Source organism: Fusarium vanettenii (genome assembly GCF_000151355.1).
Source record: "Fusarium vanettenii 77-13-4 chromosome 6 genomic scaffold NECHAsca_20_chr6_4_0, whole genome shotgun sequence".
Lineage (NCBI taxonomy): Eukaryota > Fungi > Ascomycota > Sordariomycetes > Hypocreales > Nectriaceae > Fusarium > Fusarium vanettenii.
Window position 1 is genome coordinate 1,687,663 of NW_003315865.1, and position 23,543 is coordinate 1,711,205.

The following is a 23,543-nucleotide window of genomic DNA, read 5'->3' on the forward strand; positions in this document are numbered from 1 at the left end:
CATCTGCGGGCAAGGGTGAACGGAGTGGAGATTGGGGCGGGACAAGACAAGACAGCTGCAGCAAGGGGGGGCATGCGAGTCGCTCAGATGTCACGATAGACACTGCCTGTCTTGTCTTGCCTTGCGTTCCGGAGTAACAAAGACGTCAAACTCATGCTTTGCTCGTGTCTGCTGTCTCGGACGGTTGGACTGCCAGCCACGGCTGTTGTTTGAGAGGACGGCACACACCAACAACAACGGTTCTACCACCACTACGAGAACAGACTAGCCAGTTACCGTAGCGCCCGTCTGGTGTCTGGTGCCTCGCGTGGGGATCTGGTTTGGTTCCATGATTGCAGTACTGATGCTGCAGACGGTACAGCCGACATGGAGCGTTACCAATGACCATACTGGCTTGGGCAGGTGTGTATCGGCATCGACGATCCCTGCTGGTCCCCTCTGGTCCCTAGGGGCATACGGCTACGGCTATCGCGTGCACTGGTCGCGGGCGTCTCGAGCCATTCTTGGCTGCGATAAGCGTCATGTCCCTGCTTGCTTCGCTTCATTCACCTGAGTCGGGTCAGGTCAGGTCAGGTGTGTTGGCGCCAAACCCGACTCGTCTGTTTTGTCCTTGTGCCGATGCTGTCCTGCTTAGCTTCTGCTTCTCTCTCGACCTTTCTTCTACATCTCATTGTCTTTAACTGCACGGTCTGACGCTGTCTGTAATCCCCTGTCCACCGTTGCATCGCTACCCTCGTCGCACCCCCTCCAACCCGTTGGGTTTTTTTCTCTTTACCTTTTGCCACCTCGGCGCTTTGTCTGTGCGAGCGAACGGCAGACAAGGACGAGTGTGAAGAAAATTCTTGCGAGGGACTTGGGCGAAGGAAAATAGACAAGACAGACGAAAAGACACGAGGAAAACAGGTCGAGACGATACACATACAGACCCAATGGCTCCAGCGCGGAACCCAACCAGCTGGGACGAATACGATGGTAGACCTTCGCCTACAGGCAGTGTGACGTCGAGCGTCCTTGCGCGGGAACAAGCTGTCGAAGACGATGATGACGATGCTAGCGAGCATGATCATGACAGAGGATTCATGGCGCGACGACGGTATGACAGCCCAATACCACCTTGAATAATAACCCATGATAGCTAAACTTGCCCAGATCCTCAGTCACCAACCACCTCGCCGCGATAGCAGACATTGGCGGCGTCAACAGCTTCCGATCTTTCGCTAGGAGCTGGCAGCGAGCCGCAGGATTCCCAGAGGTCATTCCTCGCCGGCCGAGCTTCGTCCTTGCCGGAGAACAAGACGGGGAGAATATCCAATACGGACGAAGCCATGTCGAGGGTACATCACAGTCGCAAACAGGACTCTTGCGCCAACACCTGGAAGCTTCGTCGTCGTCGACGGTGCAGCCCAATGGTGAGCCCAGCTCGAGTCTCGGGTCGTCGCCCCGGCTTATTCGGGGCGCATTGAACGATGGGGAGAGTAAGCCGCTGCTCGATGTCGAGGCTGCTGGTGCTTTGCATGTTGGGTCCTTCTCTAGCCGATCCAGTATCTTTGCTGTTCCTCCTCATCTCGCGGCCCCAGACATTGTTGGCAGCTATGGTTCGTTCCGGAGCACTTCGCCATATGGCGCTGTAGACGGTACCATGCGCCACCGTATATCTTTTAGCGAAGGCAGCGGATGGGGGGTCGCGGATGAAGAGCCAGTTGAAGATGCTGCGCATGGCGAGCATCAACCGATTCTCATCAAGGAGGTGAAGCAGGGTGACAAGGTTGTGCTCGCTGTCGAGGGTCAGAGTACTCTCCCACAGTCCGTCTTCAACTCGATCAACGCCCTCATCGGTGTGGGTCTTCTCAGTCTCCCACTGGCCCTCCAGATATCGGGATGGATTCCCGGACTCATTATCCTCACACTGACGGCGGCTGTCACTTCGCATACCGGAAAGCTGCTGGCCAAGTGCATGGACTACGATGCTACACTCATCACCTACTCAGACCTGGCCTATGTCTCGTTTGGTCCTCGAGCCCGAGTTGTCGTCTCCGCGCTCTTCACTCTGGAGCTGATCGGAGCATGCGTCGCCCTCGTGATTCTCTTTGCTGACTCGCTAGACCTGCTGCTTCCAGGCTTAGCTACTGTTAATACCTGGAAGGTTATTGCGGCTGGGTTGGTATTGGTCCTCAATGCGTTGCCGCTGCGCCTCCTGAGCTACACCAGCATCGTAGGCATCATGTCAACATTCTGCAGTGCGTATTTACATTCTCCGTGCTTGCTGTGTTCTCTTACTCACCTCTAATAGTTGTCATGATCGTCATCATAGATGGTCTCTCCAAGCCTCACTATCCAGGTTCTCTGCGGGAACCGGCCACGACGTATCTCCTTCCCGAGAACTGGCTTGCGCTGCCTCTTGCGTATGGTCTCTTGGCTAGCCCTTGGGGTGCTCACTCGGTCTTTCCATCGGTATGGTTGTTTGCGCTTGTTGTCGAGGTTCAAGGCTGACTGAACGGTATAGATCTATCGAGATATGCGTCACCCCTATAAATGGGGCAAGGCCGTCAACGTGACCTTTTCGTTCTCTGTAAGTTATCAGCATAGTCTCTTGTATTGTGCCCCTTTCTAACTGTACTCAGTATGTCTTGGATACTTGCCTAGCTGTCATCGGCCTGCTTATGTTTGGCGATGGCATCAAAGACGCCATCACCTCCAACATCCTCAAGACGGCAGGATACCCCGATGGCATGGACATTGTCATGTGCATCTTCATCGCCATCATCCCCCTGACCAAGATCCCCCTCAATGCCCGACCCATCATCACGACAATGGACGTCCTCTGCGGTGTCCACGAACACCATCACCATCACCACCACCATGAACACCAGTCCCCTCGAACCTCACCCTTTGTCACCCAGCTCATCCGAGGTCTCGTACGCGTCTTTGTCGTGCTCCTCCTGCTCTTCATCTCCATCGTATTCCCAGCCTTTGACTCTGTATGCGCCTTCCTCGGCGCTGCACTGTGCACCCTCATCTCCATCATCCTCCCCATCTCGTTCCACCTCAAACTGTTCTGGGATGACGTGCCAGCACGTGAAAAGGTCATCTCTGGTGTCTTGCTGGTTCTCTTTTCCATACTGGGTGTGCTGGGAACCATCTGGACCTTTTTGCCCAAGCATCTCATTGGCGCTGATTAGATGTTCAAGTCCATTTTTCGTATCATCTTGGCGGGAACGTTTCTTGATGAAAAACTTGGTTTTAGCTGAGAGTTGGACATTTTAATCGATACCAAAGACCTAGATACAGGGGATATACATGCTTGACATGTAACTTCTGCCACTTGACCAAACATTGATACCAATAACACTTGACAAATACTGTACTCATAATCACCTTGTTACTTGCATGCCTTGGGTCTATTCACCTCGCACACCTACATCAGCCTGCATTGCATGACGCAACCACAGTGTCCGATACTAAAGTAGCTTCGTTTCCCATCCCGTCTTTGTCCGTTGACATGACGAAGCCATGCAGCTGCTTTGAATCGAGGGGATTCAGTCGTATCGAAAACTGTGACAGTGGTATCTCTTTGATAGACACTGTCATAAAGAGAATGCTTCTCCGTGTATCAAAAAGATGATGGTAAGAGATACCTTTGAAACCAAATGTACAGAAACCTGCAAACTTGACAAGGATTGGCAAAATACGCAATCGAACAAATCAAATCATACACACTATCCAGAGCTTCTATCGTCTTCTTCCCCGCCCGCTGATCTACCCAACATGAAATCCTCATGACATCCGCCCAGCCCCGAAACCACGCCATTCTCTCCGATCACCTCTCGGGAGAGAAAAAAGCAAGTTCCGAAGAAACCGTTCGATCGGGCCACACATTTGACGGGCCATCGACATCAAAGATGGGGTTCTCATCCACTTCCAACGATACCCTTCAACTGCCGTGGTCAAGCACGCGAGCTATTCGAGCCTAGTCTTGAAGAGAAGTGTGCATACTACAATCCTTGTCTCAGATGATGGAGAATGGGGAATCCATCGTTCCACACTGTCGTCTTTGCCGAGAATCGTTGGCTTCCACCCAGGTCAAGGAGAAGACGAGACACAATGATAATTCTCCCCTAAAGATGGTCAATAGAGTATGATAATAATAAATAAAAGTGCTGTAAAGTATTAGATTACTTTATAATATCATCTCTAAATTTATTCATAATAGTTCAGAGTAGTTAGGTCACCCTCTTGATATCCAATTCCGGCGTATCGTCTGTTTCGTTATCGGCAAACATACCTCGGTCTACACCTACGCTATCATATTAGTTAGCACGCCATGCTAAGAACAGTACAATTCATGACCATCACTAAGGGGTACAAAGTAAGCTTTGAATGGCTTCAATTCAAACAATTGAGCCATTTAATACGCATTAGAATTAGAGTGAGTAGAGTAGGCATCACAGGCATTGAGTAAAGTCTTGTTTGAGTGGGTACTTCTGGTATTCGCATTATTTCTAAGAATATCTGATACTCAGAAAGCGAGTCAGGCTCTCATCTCCATCCAAGCAACGCCCGAAATATCTTCGAGTATCGCGCCAGGGACGGCCGACGGCCAAACTACGATTGAAGGCTGCCAAAGAGAATCAATCTCCTCTACCAGCCTCCAACCCACTCAACGTCTCCGAGATCGTTGCGTCTATCCCGACGCCAGTTCCAATCTCTGCCCTTGTTCCACGGACATTCCTTGACATCCTTGACCCGTTCTTTCGCGGTCCCAAATTTGTGGTGATAATTAGAATGATCCCAAACTCCCGCTTCATAAGACTTGTATCCAAAACCAATATTGTGTCGTCGGGGCTTAACAAAGTCCACCGACTTAATCGAATCCAAAGCGGCAACAGCAGCCTGACCCCGGCGTCGCTCGCCAAGCGCCGCCCACTTGTCCAGAGGACTCTTCTTGAGCGGCGGCGAGTAGCGAGGCGTAATGGTGACATGATGTTGAGGCTTGGGAGCCGGGGCTTCCTGGAAGAAGAAGCCGTCGGCAACCAGGTCGTCGTCGATGTCCCCCTTGATGTCGTGCGCATGCGACACCGGCTCGGGTTCCCGTTCCACCTTGTAGGCCATCTCGGCCTCCTTCTTGCCCTCCTCCTTGCTCTCCTGGCTCCACGTCCGGGCATTGAGCTCCTGCAGCATCTGCATTTGCTGCTCACGTTCCTCCTCTTCCTCATCCTCGTCCCACATGTCACTCCAGCTCTTGGACACGGCTTCCTGGCGTCCTCCAAACACCATCGACATGGCTGGCGCAGGCTTGGCCATGGTGATGGGGAGAGAACCGGCAGTGGGGGAGACCCTGTTGAATCGAGCATTGGGCTTGATGGCAAACGACTTCATGGAGACACCCATGTGGGAGTCGAGAACAGATGACATGGGAGTCTGCATGTTAGCAGAGCACCAGTCAGCGGTAGTCGCCTCCGACTTGGGGAAGAGCTCTTCGGTGTAGCTCTCGTCATCGGGAATGACACTGAGTTGCCGGCCAGTTCCGTGAAGGGCCTTGGCCCAGGGGAAGGCACCGGTCTCGACCTGGGGAGACTGGATCGAGGGAGTGCGCAGGGGCTCACGGTTGGCGGTGGCAAGAGCGGCGATCTCGGCGCCGCAGTAGTCGTCGGCATCCTCATCCTCGGTGGTGAAGCTGACAACCCGGAGAAGGGCATCGCGAGCTCCCTCCATCGACCGTCGCTTGGGGTCGAGGTTCATGCACTGCACGAGAACCTCGTATGTGTCCTGAGACATGGAAGGGAACACATCAAACAGAGACTGCTTATCTCGCGAGTAGTCGAGGAAGAGAGGGTCGGCCTCAGTGGGGGTGGTGAAGGGGTTACGAGAGAAGAGGATGTTGAGAAGGCAGATACCAATGGCCCAGATGTCCGCCTCGGCAGGCGAGTAACCGGCGCCAGCCGAATCGAACTGCTCGGGAGCCATGTAACGATCGCTGCCAACAGTCATCTCATAAGACCACTTCTCGGTAGTTGCCAGACCGAAATCACCGAGCTTCATGGCACCATCCTGGCTGAGAAAGATGTTCTCAGGCTTGATGTCGCGGTGATAGACACCCTTGGAGTGGATGTAGTCGACGGCATCAATAAGCTCAAGCATGAATTGGCGGACGTGCTCGGTCTCGAGAGGACCACGGCCCTTTCGGATAGCCTCGTAAAGATCACCCTGACCGCAGAACTCGAGGACCAAGTAGAAGTGCGACTCAGTCTCGAACGAGTCGAGCAGGTTGACGATGTTGGGGTGAGAACCCAGGCGGCTATGCAAGACGAATTCCTCCGACTTTTCATCGATGGCAAAATCGGAGCTAGCTTCCGGGCAGGCATTCTTCTTGGTAAGGCACTTGATGGCCACGATCTCGTTGGTCACGAGATCTTGGGCCTTGAAGACCATACCGAAAGATCCATGGTTGAGGGGAGAGATTGTCTGGTAACGTCCACCGAGGAGGACACCGCCAATGAACTTGTCCTTGAGGCATTCCATGGCGAAGAAGGGGAACAAAAAGGGCTAAACAAGAAAAGGGTTGAAAAGAATTGAAGATAATAAAATGCAGTAGTCGTACAAATGTGTTTTTGTGATTTGTCGATGACCGGTTCTGTAGGTGTGTTCCCGGGGAATAGTTGAAGGTTGAAGCTCTTGTAAGAAAAGGCTAGAGCTTAGTGAGGAAGTGCAGATGCAGAAAAAGTAGATGGATATTTCGCAGTATGTTTTGAATGTACAGGTTGTCGTAATGTCGAGGAAAGGGCAGCAAGTGAGCAATTGTGAGTAGCTTGAGTTTGTTGATGGTCGTTTCGGAATCAGAGGCTCATTGGAGGGTATTCGATAGGCTGAACAAATGAAATGATTATCGAATGGTCGTGACGGTGAGTTGCGAAGACCGAAGCGGCCGAAGAAGGTTAAAGACAAGGAAAATGGAATTCGTTATAATGACATGGATGCGTTTTTTGGTTGTTTTCAAAAAGAATGACTCTGACAGTTGAGGAGTTGGGTTGGGGAAGGACGGCTGAGGACGAGGCCGACCAGAGGGTTTATGAAGGTTGACTGGAGTGAGGAGGTTGTAGCAAAAGAGGGGATCCGGATTCGACGTGGCCGATGAGTCGACGTGTCGGACCAGTCAAGCTGGCACCGGGATATAGGGGAGCGGAGCTCACCCGGGCGGAGTTGCTATCGCTCAGCCGGGTGGTTGAGTCACGCGGGCCGTGTAGGCCGAGTTACGGAGTCGGAGGCGGCTAGGCGGTTGACAAAGTCGAAGAGCAAGTACTCGACGACTCAATGCAGCACAAAGCGAATCTATGCGACGTGTCCGACTGCAGGTAGCGATTCGTTGATGGGCCGAGGTACGGCGTCGAACTAGTCGAGGTGCCGGTAAGGAGTAGCTGGCTCGGTGAACGGCACTCTATAGGTAACGGAACGGAGCAATCGGCTCTAGGCGAACAAGGACTTGGAAGTCTAGGCAGCGACAAACAACACAAGTCAAGGACGCTTCTTCTTCTCGATGATAACCAAGCTGGATGTATTGGTTGATGGTGCTGGTGTTGTCGTCGCTTGGGTCACAGCTGGGCAGCGTTGCTTGCTTCGGAGGTGGTGGCGAGGCGGAGTCGTTGGGGCGTTGAGATTGGGTGATGGACGGTTTGACAGATGAGATGAGAGTAGATAGGGAGAGAAGAGTGGCAAGCTCGAGAAGAAAGAAGGCCTTTGAAGATGCGGAAAGCGTGCAAAAGAAGGGAAGGAGAGGTGGAGAGATGGCAGGGAGACGATGATAAGAAAGAAGACGAGAGAAGAGAAGTGAGTTAGGGAATGGCGGTGATGGAACAAGGTGGAGAGGGATGGATGGCCATGGATGGATGGGATGGGCCATGGGATTAGTGAGTGACTGAGCGAGCGAGCCAGGCTTGACAATAGCGACGCCCCAAGACCCCCAAGACCCATCCAAGGCAGGTGGAACAACGAGTAGGAGCGAGGGAAGGAGCGAACGGGGGGCGTGCCTTGATGGACTAGCCACCTTGGGTCAGGACATGAGCGACCTGCCGATTGAGGTACCTCCCCGCCTTCGTTTGGCTGCGTGGATACATGCATTCGTGCTCTGCCTGCAGTACCGGGGCGGCCGGGGTCCGGAGGTGGACAGCCAAGGGCAGGTATGCGTACCTACCTACCTACTGCACCGTACTGTACAAGATGGCAACACTAAGACCACCAAGGCAAAGGCAGGTACGGTACGTAGCGAGCTGCACTGTGACCCCCCGGCCCCGAGCATAAGCCCCCCTGGCTTTTCTTATTACTCCACTCGAGGCGGCCTTGATTGATTCCCCTGCCACCCGACCATTAGTGCAAGCCCGCGGCCAGCGAGCGGGAGGCTAACGCTCAGAGGTTTCCCTTGGGGGAGGCTTGCGTCGTGGACGAACCGCGAGCGAGGATGGATGGCGCTACAGTGGGACGATGGCCACGACGGGACAAGGCAGGGCCTGGCCGGCCAGGGAGAGAATGGCGGCATGAAGAACTGCAGCGACCAGACCAGAAACAAGTTGGGGAACCAGGATTGGCGTTGGCCGTCGACGCTGATACAGTGACGGGCGTTCCCTATCGTCTCAGAGTCAGGAATCATTGCGACAGCAGCGTCAACAACATGACGACAATCGAAGATCAAGATTCGTTATCGGAGCACCGTTGTGCATGCGATGCCTGTACTGTATTGCACAATTCGTGTTATGTACAGTACAATTCGCAACCCGCTATCAACACGATGCACCCTTCCGTCTCACTGAGCGGGCAGCGTTATGATGGGATTGCGACGGACCTGACGTGACGTGACGACTTGCCCCTCTGGGTCTAGGCAATCAAGCTGCGTCGCTCTCGACACTGTGCCCTCGACGGCACGGCGCCCTCTGGCTCAGGCTCAGTGCGGACAGTCACGATGGTGCACGGCGGGTCGGGGTTCCAGTTCTTGGCCCCGGAGTCCATTCTCATCATCAACGGGAGTCATCAGCGTCCGGTGCCGGCTCGCGGCAATCAGTCACACGGAGGGTACGTGGTCCAAGCGGGGAGAATTGGTGAGAGTTCGAGTACCTTCTGTCGGCGTCCAGCTGCCGGGCTCCTCTGCCAGAAGCTCCAAGGTGTCCTTGACGGGAAATGACATGTTGGTCAGCGTGACCCTACAGTACGCGCCCCCGTCACGCACGGTACCTTTGCGGCAGAGACAGAGACAGTCGGCTTGGGGCCAGGACGGGCTCAGACACTGAAAGGACCTTCTGGACCTCTCTGGACTCAGCACCGTGATAGCGGCTTCACCGCCCGATACCCGTGTGGGAGGTATCTGCAAGGCCTTGACTCGGTGGTTGGACGACCAGCCAGTCCTGTACCAGCCGGCGCAGATCCCAACACGGCTGGGCAACAGAGCTACTGCTGGACGCTGACGAGAGGGTGTATGGGCACGAGGTCTGAATGGGCTGCTTGCCCAGAGGATGCAGCAGTGCGCGTGGCACCAATGGGCTCACGGACGCAGAGAGAGATGCCATCCCCAGGTTTTACTGGGGCAACGAGGCGAATACCATCCCGTACTCAAGCCCAGGGTCGTCTTCCCCAACAAACTCAGGGTCACGAACTGGGAGGTGCTGCTTCTGAGGTCCTTCTCGATCTGTCCCCGTGAACAAGGAGTGAGCCCATTTCTGGGCGATCCCGAACAAGAGCGCAGACAAAGACCCTGATTTCTCGGACTCGTTTACCGTACACATTGTGCTCGGTAAATCACAATTCATAATTCGGCTTCACCTTGTTCATGCTTTGGCTACTTGGATAGCTCCCGCCACAGTGACAGACGGCTATCAGCCAACAGCAATCAGACCAGGACTCGGCCAAGCCTTGGTTCAATTGTGCAATTGAGCTACAATGGTACAATGGCAGATCTATCTCTAACGCGTTCCTGGACCGGCTTCTGGCCATCAATCATTTCTCCACCCGATGTCGAGATATCGATTGCAAATGATCCCTGTCAGAGCTATCAATTCCAATGCCCCCAGCTTTTGCCGCCATTGGTGTCGATCCTTCCTTCGTCCCGTCGCTCGCTTTAACGCTTGAACCTTTGGCGTCTTGCTAATCTTATCAGCGAATTGTGCCTGTCAGCTTGTCTTGTCTCAAGTGCTCGACGAGCGGGGCATGCAGGGCCTCGAATGGCTTTGGTGGTGCCTGGGATGGTCATGCACTCCTGGATCCTGCATTCCAGTCGGGCATGCCACCCTGGCTTCAGAGACCTTCTTGGTCTCAGAGCTAGCGATCGTGGAGCGGCTGGAGAAACTCATTGTTTACTTTGGAGGGTGAACGAGTGCCATAGAACAACCGCCAGAAGCTTCGAGGTTGGCGAGGGGTTGGCTGTCGTCTCGTACCGAGCAACCGGTGCGCGTCTACTGCTTACGACCAACATGCTGTTCTTCTCGTACTCAATGCCCCAGAAATAGAAGGGTGTGTGCAGGCTGCTTAGAAGGCAGTGCACCGAGGCTGGGACTGTACGTGGAAGACTGTGTACGGTGGACCGTGGCCAGAGTCGCCAGTTCTCGACCATGACTGGGCAATGTCCAAGGGTCCGTGTCGCATACTGTCCAGCCATGCACAAAGCTTGTGCATCTCTCGACTCCGAAAACAGTAACAAGTAAACATCTGTGCACAAAAGCCATGAGGCCAGGGGGGGGCCTGATACAGATGCTTGGCGTCCAATCCAATCCATTCGGGATAAACAACAACAACAATCCATCCCACAGGTACCTGTACCTGTCCTCTGGAGAGCGTTGATCGTACAATCTTGCCAAGTACCGAGCGAGAATGCAACGTGCAACACGCAATTGTGCAACGTCTTTGCCCCGAGTGGCCGGTTCTGAAGGACGCGCCCGTGATGCATCACTTTGTCTTTCATTGTCGTCCTTGGAGATGCCGACATGCCAGTCTCCACGGGTGGTGGAGAGGACAGCAAGCAGCAGACAGATCTCAAAGGGCCCGCCGCCCCAACAGACGGGGTCCTGTGATGATGAAGCTTCCGCCGGACGACGACAACTGTACTGTATAGCTTCGTAATCCAGCATTCCCGGCTTGTCTCTGCGACCCCGCTTCCCGCTTTGTCAGGGACCAGAACAGGAGAAATTAGATGCCGTCATGGTCTTGTCTCGTGTGTTCGAATTGGCCCTGTCTGCTTCTTTTCTTGTTTGCTGCTAATGTCTGGGCTTGCGTGTCTCATCTTCCCTGACCCCCGTCGTTTCCGGTTCTCCCCCCATGAATGTCTGTGACAGTCGTCATATTGGAAACACAATATTTACAATTATCACGCACTGTATGATGAGAGATCAACTCATTTTCAGACAGAGATTCGGCAAGGGCGGGAAGAGGGGGGGAGATTGAGGGGGGAAAGGGATGGGATGGAAGGGGAAGCCATTCTTCAGATTGACCTCCTGACAATCAGATTCTTTCAGATTCGCCTGACAATGAAAAGACGAGTGCATGTCTCTCTTGTCCAGGGTAGCACAAATGTCATAGGATTGGGGATACAGGCTACACAAGGGATGTGACCCATCACCTGGTTCTAGGCTCAAGGTGAGGTGACCGAGAAACTAGAAGCCTCTCAGCTTCAGGTCTGGCGCCAGGGGAGGCTGGGGACGGGCATGTACAGTGTACACGGGATCAATAGTCAGCAGCCACGCGAAGAAGCGTTTCCACAGGCTAGGTCATCAAGTACTGATGACCTGTCCCCCTTCGCATCATGCCGACAGGCCGCATCCTGCGCGTCCTCGCCCAGCTTTCCACCACGAGGTCCGGGAACTCCACTGTTAACCCGATGGAGCTTGCAGGGTCCTTGCCGCTCAAGTGGGAATAGGCGACAACAGCTGTTTTCTTTGCTCATCTCTTCTGCTGCATGAACTGGCCACCTAGGGGCGTAACGCCCGTGGATGCTTCTGGCAAAGTTGTCAGGGATGCGTTACGGGATTAGCGACAGTCACAGGGGAGAAGGGGGAGTCATCTTTGTTTCTCCGGAGTACGGAGAAGCGAGTAGATGATGACACTTGTCACGGAGCTTCAACAGATCCAATTTCCTCCGGTCCTGACAGCACCCGCTCCGCTCCGTCCTCCGAGCCGGGTGACGTGACTTGCCTTGATTTCCGAATCGACCTACCCTGCAGGACAAAACCGGAAAAGTTGAGCATGATGCACGCTGATTGGTCAAAGCTCAAGGCTGAATGGATCCATCTTTGTTTGAACCTCTTGACCGCTTTTCCTCTTGAAGCATGCGCCGTCCAATCCAACGCTGCCATCCTACCACATTCTATTAGATTTCCAGATTCGATCTTCAGCTGCAACACAACAGGCCTCCTTTTTTTACTGCACCAAGCTTAATCTGGATTCAGCTCATTAAACGCAGGATAACGCACTCTGAAGCAGTCAGAAGGTCAAGAAAAAAAAAGACTGTGCTCGGAACGAAACTAGCGGCCCGCATTGAATCCGGGAACAAGGACCACCAGCTGCCACGGCCTCAGCAAACATTTTCCAGGGATCTTATTCTTTTGGGCTCAAACAAGGCCGAAACGGGAAAACGAAAGGAAAAAAAAAGTTTTTCACATTTTTGTCTCTCTCTCGGTTCGGTTCATCTTGCTCCGCCTCAAATCTCAATTCTTTTTTTTCCGGAGCCATCTCTTCTTGACCGCCTCGGGTATCTTGCCGTCCTGTTCATCATGACTCTCAATCTCGCCGAGTACGACGTCCTGGTCTTTGATATTGGTAAGACTGAGTACTGTTGTTTGTTGAAATTGAGTTTACCGCGAGAACTGTATTTGGGTTTATGGATGTAATATCTTCATCGATTGTACTTCTCTTCATCTTGTTCACTCAGTTATCAATATCTTCAGAATAGATTAATAACACACGCTTGTAGAAGGAACCGTCTGTCCCATCTCCTTTGTCAAGGACGTCCTGGTAAGTCGTCCCGTATTCCCGTCTTACTGCTGCGTGTCTCGCGCCCTTACCGCCTCGGAATCTTTCTCCCAACCATCCATGTGCCACCTACCTACGGTACCTCCGTCCATCACTCCCCTTTACCGCCTTCCGGGCCCGGACCTCCGTCCGGGAACCCACTGGAAAAAACACCTTGCCCAACCTCCTCATCTCCCGGGCCTCGGCCGATCACCTGCCGGCCCTCACACCCAGTTCTCGGTGCTCCTCCCCTGGCTGCCAAACCAGGTTGTGCCAAGTTGCTAGTAGCGCAGGTCTCGGACGTATGCAGGTTGTTTTGTTTGCTTGTTGTTCGGCCGCAGACACCCAATCTTTCCAGCCTCTCCCGTTCTCTCCTTCACCGACTTCTGCTCCTTCACACGTTTTTTCTGCTCAGTGTCGTCACTCAAGCAACCCGACTGACCAAGGTTCTTTCTCTCTGCTGGCGCTAGTTCCCATACGCCCTCGAAGCTCTCCCCAAGGTCCTCGACCAAGAGTGGGACAGCCCCGAGTTTGCAAAGTACCGCGATGCATTTCCCGAAGAGTATCGCAACTCACGCCCCGACTTCGAGGCCCACGTCCGCGATCTCGTGAAACGCGATGTTAAGATCGCCTACCTCAAGTCCCTCCAGGGATACCTCTGGCTGCAGGGTTACAAGTCGGGTGACATTGTAGCTCCCCTCTTCCCCGATGTTGACCCTTTCTTCAACCAGGCCGTCAAGGACGGCAAGAAGATCATCATCTACTCGTCTGGTTCTGTCCCGGCTCAGAAGCTCCTCTTTTCCCACACAAACTCGGAAAAGTCTGACATGACGCCTCTCATCGCCGACTACTTTGACACCACCAATGCTGGACCCAAGACCGAAGTTGACAGCTACAGGAAGATCATCTCCAGCCACCCAGAGCACAAGGACCTGGGTAGATGGCTCTTCCTTAGCGACAACATCCACGAAGTCTCAGCTGCCGTGGAGGCGGGTATCCGTAGCGTGCCCGTCATCCGTGACGGCAACGCGCCCTTGCCGCCAGACAACTCTCTGACCAAGCTCGCCATCTCCGAGTTCAAGCATTCGGAGGATGCATGATAGACAGCTGCAAAGGTCCCGGTGGGGAAAAGGGCAATCGTCGAATCGTGTGGCACCCTGGTGCGGAGATGCAAAGAGTAGTGACTCGCTAGACATTCTAGTCCCCCCAAATCTGAGACCGCACCGTCCAGCTGATCTTTGCCCACTGGTGACTTTGGTGTGCCCGTTATCCATGCATGCATTGCCGTCGCATGTATCGGTGGTGCGACACGGCATACTGCGAAGAATCGACCCATCTTCCCCATCGCAGTAACCCAGTAGACGTTCGCCAAGACTCCGTAGATAACCTCCTCGTCCAGATCAAGTCGATCCTCTTGTGCCAGTTCATTGCCGTGTGCCCGAAACTCCATGAGTTCGTCGATTGTGGAGGGGGAGTTGGTTGGGCACGCGCGCATATGCAGCTCGTTTGAGGTCCCACGCATTGTCGTGTCCATCCACATCCATCAGTTAGCTTGAGTGGAATGAGTGGTCGAGGCCTTCAACGTCATGACAAAGTTGTTTCGTGTTCTCCCTGGGTTAATCTCCTTCTTGGCAAAGTCGGACCGCTTATCGGAGACTCGTCCAGCTCTCCTCCACAGTGAGTAGGCCAGCTTCTGAGTCATCTTGGACTTTTCGCGGACGTAGCCAAGCATCGTCATCAGCTCTTCCAACCGGGTCTCGGTAAAGTATCGTGAGTTGTCAACACAGCTGCGAGGGAGAACCACAAATAGACAAGGAAACAGCTTTTCAGCCGTCACCGCCGAATGCTCAGATGCAGGTCGAAGAAAGGAGAGTGTTCTCAGGAGCATCTGACCACGCCCCTCGGCTTCGGGCACGAAATTGAGCACCAGACTGAGCGAGATGATGTCAAACAACTCAGATTCGTCCTTCGGCAACGGCCGCTCCATGAAGTCTTGCTGCTTGATCCCTGGCTCTTGACTATTGAGGTCGATATGCTGCATGGAAAAGATGCCACTCGTCGAACACGCATTGCGCGTGCTCAATGCACCAACCTCCAACATGCTAAGGGGTTGGGAGCGCTTCTTGAGATCTGACACCGGCAGCCACTCGAGGAGAACTCTTGACGTGTCACCTCCTCTGTCGACACTCTGTCCCTGCAGACTCGCCTTTTGGTAGTGATCGAGGCCACCTAGCTTGGCGATTTCCGACGCAAGTCGAGACTCTGTGTCCTTGTCCCCCTTGGCCGCGGCCTGCCTCCTTTGCTTCTCGAGCTGGTGGTGTGTGTTGATGAGGGTCCTGCTGGCTTTCCTTGACATGGACCGAGAAGACTTGGCAGTTGGCGGACGACCGCTGGAAAGGCTTTTCAGCCTTGTCTGCTTCTTGGAGACCATTCTTCCCTTCAAGTTTAGAAGCCTGCTGTGTTGACCCTGAATTAGGGTTCAATCCCCTTGAATCTGAACGAAGATATCTGTTAGTCTCAGGGGAAAACTTGAATCAGATGTCTTGAACTCACTCTTCGGCAATACTGATGAGTCTCCTTCAAACAGTAAAGTCGTATGAAGTATGCGTCATTCCAATTGGAAAGACATATTGATCAATATGAAAATTGGCTACAGAAATTGAAGAACCCTTGCAGCTTAGCTCCCACCGGCCCTCAGTGTCGCAAACCTGTGATTACCTAACACAAGCGTGCTCAAAATTTCCCCTCGCTCTGATCACGTGGTTTTCACAGTCAAAGCCCCTTTGACCAATCAGACCCTCGCGTGCGTCAACCCTAATCGACAATCCACACAGAAGCTAAATTCATCTTTTTTCTCGCGCTCGTGAATTTGAACTTTTGATCAACCCCGACGACGACAACCAGCACCACCCGACAATCTTCGTGCTCACGACAACCCATCGACACAATGGCCGGCAAGGATACCAAGGGCAAGAAAGGTACGACATGATTTGAACGAAGCAAAAAGAGGGAGAAAGGAGAAAGAAGAGTTGGAACAAAAAAATATTCAAGAGGGAAACGGCGACGGGAATTCTTTTCGAAGCGATGCGATATTGGAAACGATAATCTCGATCGTCGATACGATACTATGGATTCTCGAGCCGAACTCCCGCCTTGAACATCTCTCTCTCTCCTCCTCCTCTCGAGCTTCAATACTCCTCTTCGCGCATCATGCAGCAGCAGACTTTGCGAGTTCTGAACAAGAGCGATTGCTGATGCTTCTTGTGATATAGCCCCCAAGGGCCTCTCTAAGGCCAACGCTGCCGCCAAGGCTGCTCTCAAGGGCGTAAGTTGAACAATCCTCACACAGGTGATTAACAGGTAACTAACCATCATCGCAGGCCAACTCCCACAAGAAGACCAAGGTCCGATACAGCACCTCGTTCCACCGCCCCAAGACCCTGGTCGTCTCGCGCACCCCCAAGTACCCCCGCAAGTCGATCCCCTCGCAGCCCCGTCTCGATGAGCACAAGATTGTCATCCACCCTCTCAACACCGAGAGCGCCATGAAGAAGATGGAGGAGAACAACACCCTCGTCTTCATCGTCGATGTCAAGGCCAACAAGGCCCAGATCAAGCTTGCCCTCAAGAAGCTCTACGACATTGACACCGTCAAGATCAACACTCTGATCCGGTATGTTTAACCACACGAATTTTCACAGCTTTTTGCTAATAGAGTCAAAGCCCCGACGGTTCCAAGAAGGCCTACGCCCGCCTTACCCCCGATGTCGACGCTCTCGACATTGCCGCCAACAAGCTCTCTCTCGTTTAAGAAAATTAAACGATGAATGGGCTTGTGGGTTCCTGGCGTGTCTTTGGGTTGGTTTTTGGTCTGCTGAAAAATGCGAGGCAATGGGCATCGGAAAATTAAGGCGTACAAAGAGCTTGTCGTTTAGAGTGCAAATGATCATGAATTCAAGGCCGCCCAGCACGCCGTGCCCGTTGGAATGAGAATTGTAACTGTGAAGAATATTGGTGTTGCGAGTGTCAGAGCAGTGCATGTGAAAAGTTGTGTTCTTGTCTATCATTATTGCCGAGTGTCATTCAACGTAGAGACGGTTGACCGTCAAGACGGACCAAGGCCAAAGCATGCCCAACACACCAGGCACATCCAACCGTAGTGTCTTCCCCTCATAATATACAAGGCCGTCCGTAAATCTCTTCAACCGACAAAGCCGAGCCAGTCCTGGCCATTGTCCATGACCCGTCTATTGTACAAACCCCTCCTCCTCTTGTTCCCAATACAAGGTCATTATTGCTCGTTTAGTTGCGCATGCCGTTCAGGTGCTTCATCGTGAGGTAGTTGACATCGAGGAATCGCTCGACGCAGTTGGCCAGGCACGTCTCCTCGCCCTTGTCCAGCTTGTTGTTCTTGATGCTGCCCTGGACGCACTTGTTCCAGCACATCTGGGTCAGGCTGTGAGTTTCTGCACAAATCAAGTCAGCATTTTGACCCTCTTCGCTTTTATTTCTCTTGTAGACGTACGGGCCTGGATCTGCGAGCGCTGCTGCTCGTTGGCGAGGAACTGGCGCAGCTCGTTGCGATCGTTGTCGCTGAGCTTCTCGAGGTCGGCATTGTCGATGGAGAGTTGGGTACTCATCTTGGCGGTTTTTATGTGCGGTGCGTGACGACGTGGACGGTGGACGAGAGAGAGGTTGTGTGCGAGTTGAAGACTTCTGTGAGTGTCGGTTCAAGATTTTCGATGATCGCAACGCTTGAAGCAGCTGACCAATAATGGACCGTGGAGGATGGACCCACCACTTGCTCCTCATGAGTAAGGCACTCCAAGATTGTATCAAGAGAGCACCAAGAGAAGATATTAAGCTGTTATTGGGTTGATCAATACCTAGATGGACAAGTCCGCTGAGTATATGTGCTGTTCCAATCTAATGCTCATATAAAAGTCTTGTCAACCTCCAACATCTTCACATCATGTCTCACAGGTCACACAATCAAATACACCAAGTATAACTCTATCAGTAACCTCTATTGACTAATTACTTAGGAATCATTATAATGATCCTGCCTAGAATACCCTTCTTCGCATGTCCATTTCTATACAGAACACGCCTTCAAGTATCTACACCAGTCTAATAAAGTCCAAAGAAACCTTGAAAGAATGCACGGCGCCTCAAAGACAACCCGATATAAACAACATCTAGATGTAGCGCTTCCACCGGGCAAGCAACATGAAGATGATGCAAAGGAAGACCATGAAGCTAATGATGCAAAAGAAGGCCGTCAGGTTACCAGGATCACCGAACGGAACCGGCACGTTCATTCCAAACACACCACTGACCAAGTTCAGAGGGACAAGTACCGAGGCCAAGAAGGTGATCTTGCTGAGAACCTCGTTGGTGTGCGTACCCTGCGCGATACTGTTGATCGAGACTGTCGCCAGGTAGTTGCTGTGTGCCCGGGACAAGATCTTTTCGAAGTGACCCAGGTTGGTAGCCATGGTCACAACGTGATCCTGAATGTCACCCAGGTACATGCCAATGTCCATTCGTGGAGTCACCTTGTAGTTTTCGTTGCATCGCTTGGTGAAACCACGGAGAACATCCGCCTTGCCACCCAGGAGCCGGAGCAGAGCCAAGCAGTTCTTGCGGGCGCGGCCAATGGACCGGAGGAATGAGTTGGAGTCGTCCTCACGCATGACGAACACCTCATCCTCGATAGCATCTGCCTCGAGCTCAATCTGGCGAATGACGGGGCCAAAAGAATCGACAATGTCGTCACTGTAGAGATGGTCAGACTAGTTTGTGTAACAGAGAAACGGCCGATACTTACATCAAAGCATAGCAGATCCAGTCACTGCTAAGAGAGACGTAATCCTTGAGGGCCGTAATTCTCTTGCGGACCTGAGCGGCGTGCGAGTTGGGCTCAAAGCTAAAGCTGAGCGTACCCTCCCGGAACACAATAACATATGTGTTGAAGGGCTCATACTCGATGCCATCAGGCTCCTGGACAACCGAGAAGGAGCGGAAGCAAGCAAAGTAGTACGACGGGAAGAGTTCAATCTTCTCGCGAGCCTCCTGCGTAATGATATCCTCAATGGTCAGGGGGTGGATACCAAAGGCCTTGCAAATGCTCTGGACCTCGTCCTTGGTGGCCGTGTTGACATTGAGCCACCACACACCATCTTCCTCATCTTCTGGAAGCTCGAAAAGCCCACGAATGTCCTCGCCAGGAAGCACGAGATCACCCATCTCGGCCGCATGGATAGTAGACTCCCATGCTGAAGAAAAGAAGCTGTACCGGTTGGGGTCAATCGGCGCAGCGTGATGCTTCTCAGAGACGAGCCCCTCGGCGTTGGTCTGAGCGGTCTGGTTCGTCTTCTCACGTGTCATAGAGTCTTCCGACAGTGGCTCCATAATATCTCCATCAATGGTCACCATCTGCTGTGCTCGAGACTGGAGCCGCTGATCCTCGAAGCTCTGGACTGAAGCTTGACGTTCAGCAGCCCTCTCGGCCGCACGCTCAGCAGCTTGCTCATTGATAAAGTTCTCGAGATAGTCAAAGTCGATGTAGAGCTGATCCTTGTGGTGGCTTTCTTTGACGGGGAAGCAGACGTCCTCTTCGGCAGTTCTATTGGTAGAGATGCTGGCATTGTCATTGTCGATAGTGTGAGGCTTGCTCCGGTAGCTGCGCTTGCTCGAGATGGACATGGCACGGCTCACAATATCCTCATTGTCGGGCCTGGACTCGGAGAAGGACATGTCTCGCTCTCGGCGACGGGCCTGAGCAAACGCCTTGACCGAGTTGGGTGGAGAGATGGAGCGGTCCGTAGAGTCCACAGTAGGTCGACGGCTGCGTCGAGTAGTCGGAGAAGCATCGCCGGCCTCTTCATCGATAATGGCCTCTTCGAAGTCGCGAACTCGGATGGCAGGGGGCGCAAGGGACTGGTTAGGCTCGCTCTCAAGATGTTGAGCACCGTATAGGCTGTCAAAGGTGCCACGGCGGGGACGCTCGACCCTCTGAGTCGAGACCGACTGGTTGCGGTGGTCGTCGAGCTCAGGGACGGGAGTTCCGTACCTAGGCATGACGGCGGATTCTTCGTGGTCAGACATTTTGACTTGATGTGATTGTTGCCTCAGGGGTATCAATGCCGATATGATGACGGTGTATCGTGGATGAAAGGGGGTTGATCCAGGGGAGGGAGGTTGGTGACGGACTCGAGATTATAGTCCCATAGCTTGATGATTATACTGGCGTCGTCTGCTCAAGTCGATTATAGACGTCGCACCCGGCGCGGCATGGGCGCGCCGCGTCTGGGTTTTGTTCAATGCGAAACTATGGCCCGGCGGGTGTCGCCAGTGGCCGCTGGTGGTGAACCGGGAGGATATATAGAAGCAGGAAGATGATGGTGTGGTAGTATCGAAAGACCAGTTATGGAGGCTTCTGGTTTACTCCGCTGTAGACCCAGAAGCTGGGACCGAAGAGCGAAGGGAGGGAGACGTTGGAAAAGGCGAGTTGAGCCAACTTGAAAACTTGAATCGAGATAGGCGAGACGCCGGTTATTCGAGATGATGTCGAGTGGCGTGGTCGAGGTGGTTGCGCAAGTCAACAACAATAGGAACGGTCGAGATAGAAACCGTTGGGGATTCGATGAGAGTAGTCTCTGGGAGAGAGCAAAGGTGCATCAGCCTAAGGGAGTCGGGCTGATTTTATTCTGTAACCAAGATTGTTTTTTTTCCCTCCTTGGGCCTGAACGGGGGAGAAGACGGGGCCGGGTGATGATGCTAGGGCCTCTCGTATGACGGTGCAGGGTTAAGGGCCAAGTTGGAATGGATGCCGGCGCGGCTAGGCCCGACGAGATTGGTTCTCGTTTCTGGTCGAGCGCAGCCGGTTCGAAGTGCTGTACTCAAAGAAAGAAGCTGGTTAAAACAACGAACACGAAGAATAAAAAATAACTCGTGTGTTGTTGAGAGCGACGAAGCGAGGGATGAGTTGGGTCAAGTTAAAGAGGAGTTGGGATGGGGTTCCTTAAAAAAAGAAGTGGGAAGGGCTAGTTTAGAAAGAAAAAAAATTGTCTCTGGTGGTGCCGGGGACCGAGTGGCCGATGGCGCCAATGACTATCACAAGCCGAAAGAGAGCTCTCGGGTTGGTCGAGAAGGAAGAAGGGGAGGCCGCCACTTCCCGAAATTAGGCACTTGTCCTGCAGGTTGAGAGCTTGGCCTGACTCCTCGTCCTTTGTTTGGTGTGTGTCGGCTCCTTCCCCGATTCTGGGAATGTCTGGGCGCGGCATGGAGCATGGATCCCGCATGGATTCTGCCATGGTTTGCAGTGGGCGCCACACAAAGACGTGCCAGAACTCGGGATTTACAGCGCTTCATGCGCCACATCAGGAACGCCTCAGGTAGTTGGATCCTGATAAGGTCCTGACAGACACGATAAGCAGCGGAGACGGCCTGATAAGATAGTGCCATTGGCCAGGCCGTACAGAACGGAGTCAGAGAAGGAGGTGGTACGTACCTCCGTTCTGGACCAGGCCAGGCTGTTAGCACCTGAGCTCCATCATTGCCAGGTAACTACTGTGCTGTAATTAGCAGCCAGCGTGGTCCCTCGATGATCCATTTCTCCATACCATCAAAGCAGCCATATCACGTCGCCAGCACGACAGAGCCAACCCAACCAGTCGCGGATCATCCATTGCAGCCGCTATCGCCTGACTCGCTTTCCACCGTCCGCCATTTTATCCAACCGACCAAAGCTTGTTTCTAGTCAGTTTCCTACAAGCGGCATAGTCACCGAACCTGTCTACAAAGGGCCAGCTGTCGACACCACAGCGTGACCATCACATTCTCGTCTCCCGATCGGAACTATCACGAGCCGTAGACTCCCGGAATACAGCCATGGCGGACCAGGTTCTTGACCAGCTGCGAGATGTCGTTGACGGCCAAATTGTATATCCCCCTTGTTGCTATGCTGGTCAACATTGGATCTAACTGAAGCTCCCCTGCAGGACTTTGAAGGTCAGAAGATCGCCGAGCTCCTTGCTACGGTTCTTCTCGTCATTTCGGGCGTATGTTCACTCTTCCCCCCCGTCTGATCCAACTGGTTGACTGACCCTACTCTAGATTCTCTCCTTCGTTGTCGGCTACGTCCTCCAGGATATCAAGCTCGCCGTCTACATAGGGCTGGGCGGCACTGCCCTGACCTTCCTCCTCGCAGTACCCCCGTGGCCATTCTACAACAAACACCCAGTCAAGTGGTTGCCAGCAGGTTACGCATACGATCTTGCGAGCAAGGGAAATCAATAAATTGGCTGGCCTGCCTCTGGCACGGCTGTGTCATCATGTCTAAAACTATCAAAGCTTGTCCATACTCTGTTGGCAGTTCTTTTTCCCGGCCAAGTCTTTTCCTTGCCGTCGTTGAATATGATGCTCGAATGTGTCGCTTTCTCTCTTCATCGTCCGTACTTCTGGAACTCCCAGTCTCTGTTGTCCAATGGGCAAACAGATCGGGCCTTTAGCCATCGTGAAATGCAGTGGAAATGGAAAGCATGCTAGATAATTGTCAGCCAATGTTGGTAGTAAGGTCGTAGAGTCATCTTACGTTGCAAATACCCCATGCCACAGTGCACTCCTCGCTAGTGGCAGACGCCTGGTTGGCCTGGCATTCAATGCCTGAGACTTGTTGTCAGCACATGCCCATGATCTCATGTAGAGGGTGTGGTGAGTCTTACAAAGGTCCATGATGTGGTTTCGGCAAATGGCGCAGTTGTCGACGACAATGTCCCAAGCCCAAAGAGCAACGGCATTCCACTATGCGGTTCCAGTCAGCATGACGCACAGCAAGACCATGCCTGGATGATGGGCTCGCATCATACCTTCTTGACCTCGAACTTCTTCCTGCCCTCGACAGCCTTGCTGCTGGAACCCTCGACCTTCTTGGCGACGGCGCCAGGCGCATCGCTCATCTCGACATCAGCCATGGTGAATGTAGGAGTCTAAGGTCGGTGTGGGTATATGGCGGTTGCGTCGGACGGGATACGGCGGCGCAGTTGGTCACTGATGATGGTCAGCACGAGACGTTTGTGCGCGACAGAATTCAGCGAGCGTCGTGAAGAGGAGTAGGTAGTCAAGGCTAGGGTTGCGGTCGAGAAATCGAGGTGGAGGACGTACGAGCTGAGCTGATAGACAGGTAAATGCTATGGACTGTGAAGGCCTGCCTGCAGTTGTTAGAAGCAAGAACCTGAAAGAAATGCGGGCGAAGGTGACTGCTGAATAAAGGAGCACCTTGATGGTGCAGAAATAAAGGGAGACTTACAGCTGCTTATATGTTCGGCCGAAGTGATGATGCGGCTCAGAAGATGGACGAAAGGCTGGAAGTGGGATGGAGAGCTAGGCAGCTAGGCAGAGATCCATCCACTCCGATCCGGTATCGTTGGTTCCAGTGTTGGCCGCCTCAGTCACAACGGGCGGGCAGCCCGTGTCAGCCGCCAACTCATCATTGAGTCCCCTGTAATTATAGGGCATTTACAGAGAGGGGTCCTCGTCCTCCAGCCTTGCAGCCAAACACT

At 53.2% G+C, this 23,543-nt stretch overlaps 9 protein-coding genes across 9 annotated transcripts; 4 read left to right on the forward strand and 5 right to left on the reverse strand.

Moving 5' to 3' along the window:
• Positions 1-929: 929 nt before the first annotated feature.
• Positions 930-3,179, forward strand: NECHADRAFT_43136 (uncharacterized protein; the record flags this gene model as incomplete). The annotated part of the gene is made up of 5 exons (XM_003044841.1): positions 930-1,093; positions 1,150-2,237; positions 2,291-2,451; positions 2,504-2,569; positions 2,622-3,179. The coding sequence occupies 5 exons, from the start codon at positions 930-932 to the stop codon at positions 3,177-3,179; spliced, it is 2,037 nt and encodes a 678-aa protein (XP_003044887.1).
• Positions 3,180-4,465: 1,286 nt separating this feature from the next.
• NECHADRAFT_70449 (uncharacterized protein) lies at positions 4,466-6,519 on the reverse strand (the record flags this gene model as incomplete). The annotated part of the gene is made up of 1 exon (XM_003045244.1): positions 4,466-6,519. One exon carries the CDS (start codon positions 6,517-6,519, stop codon positions 4,639-4,641), a length of 1,881 nt encoding a protein of 626 aa, XP_003045290.1. The 3' UTR covers positions 4,466-4,638.
• Positions 6,520-12,716: 6,197 nt separating this feature from the next.
• Positions 12,717-14,212, forward strand: NECHADRAFT_70452 (uncharacterized protein). Its single transcript, XM_003044842.1, has 3 exons — positions 12,717-12,786; positions 12,941-12,981; positions 13,449-14,212. Exons 1-3 carry the CDS (start codon positions 12,741-12,743, stop codon positions 14,076-14,078), a joined length of 717 nt encoding a protein of 238 aa, XP_003044888.1. The 5' UTR covers positions 12,717-12,740; the 3' UTR covers positions 14,079-14,212.
• A 309-nt stretch (positions 14,213-14,521) lies between these two features.
• On the reverse strand, positions 14,522-15,614 carry NECHADRAFT_104828 (uncharacterized protein; the record flags this gene model as incomplete). The annotated part of the gene is made up of 2 exons (XM_003045245.1): positions 15,532-15,614; positions 14,522-15,472 (listed from the first exon to the last, which is right to left on the reverse strand). The coding sequence occupies exon 2, from the start codon at positions 15,407-15,409 to the stop codon at positions 14,522-14,524; it is 888 nt and encodes a 295-aa protein (XP_003045291.1). The 5' UTR covers positions 15,410-15,472; positions 15,532-15,614.
• Positions 15,615-15,872: 258 nt separating this feature from the next.
• On the forward strand, positions 15,873-16,982 carry NECHADRAFT_62199 (60S ribosomal protein L25). The gene is made up of 4 exons (XM_003044843.1): positions 15,873-15,956; positions 16,251-16,303; positions 16,359-16,651; positions 16,702-16,982. Exons 1-4 carry the CDS (start codon positions 15,926-15,928, stop codon positions 16,787-16,789), a joined length of 465 nt encoding a protein of 154 aa, XP_003044889.1. The 5' UTR covers positions 15,873-15,925; the 3' UTR covers positions 16,790-16,982.
• Positions 16,983-17,015: 33 nt separating this feature from the next.
• Positions 17,016-17,672, reverse strand: NECHADRAFT_73774 (uncharacterized protein). Its single transcript, XM_003045246.1, has 2 exons — positions 17,504-17,672; positions 17,016-17,444 (listed from the first exon to the last, which is right to left on the reverse strand). Exons 1-2 carry the CDS (start codon positions 17,616-17,618, stop codon positions 17,281-17,283), a joined length of 279 nt encoding a protein of 92 aa, XP_003045292.1. The 5' UTR covers positions 17,619-17,672; the 3' UTR covers positions 17,016-17,280.
• Positions 17,673-17,991: 319 nt separating this feature from the next.
• NECHADRAFT_100993 (uncharacterized protein) lies at positions 17,992-20,088 on the reverse strand (the record flags this gene model as incomplete). Its single annotated transcript, XM_003045247.1, has 2 exons — positions 17,992-18,756; positions 18,809-20,088. The coding sequence occupies 2 exons, from the start codon at positions 20,086-20,088 to the stop codon at positions 18,177-18,179; spliced, it is 1,860 nt and encodes a 619-aa protein (XP_003045293.1). The 3' UTR covers positions 17,992-18,176.
• Positions 20,089-21,741: 1,653 nt separating this feature from the next.
• Positions 21,742-22,416, forward strand: NECHADRAFT_102736 (uncharacterized protein). Its single transcript, XM_003044844.1, has 3 exons — positions 21,742-21,924; positions 21,984-22,043; positions 22,099-22,416. The coding sequence occupies exons 1-3, from the start codon at positions 21,874-21,876 to the stop codon at positions 22,279-22,281; spliced, it is 294 nt and encodes a 97-aa protein (XP_003044890.1). The 5' UTR covers positions 21,742-21,873; the 3' UTR covers positions 22,282-22,416.
• Positions 22,417-22,427: 11 nt separating this feature from the next.
• On the reverse strand, positions 22,428-22,940 carry NECHADRAFT_42915 (uncharacterized protein; the record flags this gene model as incomplete). Its single annotated transcript, XM_003045248.1, has 4 exons — positions 22,428-22,526; positions 22,577-22,647; positions 22,707-22,785; positions 22,851-22,940. The coding sequence occupies 4 exons, from the start codon at positions 22,938-22,940 to the stop codon at positions 22,428-22,430; spliced, it is 339 nt and encodes a 112-aa protein (XP_003045294.1).
• Positions 22,941-23,543: the final 603 nt, after the last annotated feature.

Bases quoted from the DNA above. Each gene is read 5' to 3' on its own strand.
- NECHADRAFT_102736 (XM_003044844.1), top strand. From the start codon at position 21,874: ATGGCGGACCAGGTTCTTGACCAGCTGCGAGATGTCGTTGACGGCCAA. The intron at 21,925-21,983 runs GTATATCCCCCT...GCTCCCCTGCAG, and splicing joins ATGTCGTTGACGGCCAAATT to GACTTTGAAGGTCAGAAGAT. The intron at 22,044-22,098 runs GTATGTTCACTC...ACCCTACTCTAG, and splicing joins TTCTTCTCGTCATTTCGGGC to ATTCTCTCCTTCGTTGTCGG.
- NECHADRAFT_62199 (XM_003044843.1), top strand. From the start codon at position 15,926: ATGGCCGGCAAGGATACCAAGGGCAAGAAAG. The intron at 16,304-16,358 runs GTAAGTTGAACA...CCATCATCGCAG, and splicing joins CCAAGGCTGCTCTCAAGGGC to GCCAACTCCCACAAGAAGAC. The intron at 16,652-16,701 runs GTATGTTTAACC...ATAGAGTCAAAG, and splicing joins AAGATCAACACTCTGATCCG to CCCCGACGGTTCCAAGAAGG.
- NECHADRAFT_73774 (XM_003045246.1), bottom strand. From the start codon at position 17,618: ATGAGTACCCAACTCTCCATCGACAATGCCGACCTCGAGAAGCTCAGC. The intron at 17,445-17,503 runs GTACGTCTACAA...TGATTTGTGCAG, and splicing joins GCGCTCGCAGATCCAGGCCC to AAACTCACAGCCTGACCCAG.
- NECHADRAFT_70452 (XM_003044842.1), top strand. From the start codon at position 12,741: ATGACTCTCAATCTCGCCGAGTACGACGTCCTGGTCTTTGATATTG. The intron at 12,787-12,940 runs GTAAGACTGAGT...ACACGCTTGTAG, and splicing joins CGTCCTGGTCTTTGATATTG to AAGGAACCGTCTGTCCCATC. The intron at 12,982-13,448 runs GTAAGTCGTCCC...TGCTGGCGCTAG, and splicing joins CCTTTGTCAAGGACGTCCTG to TTCCCATACGCCCTCGAAGC.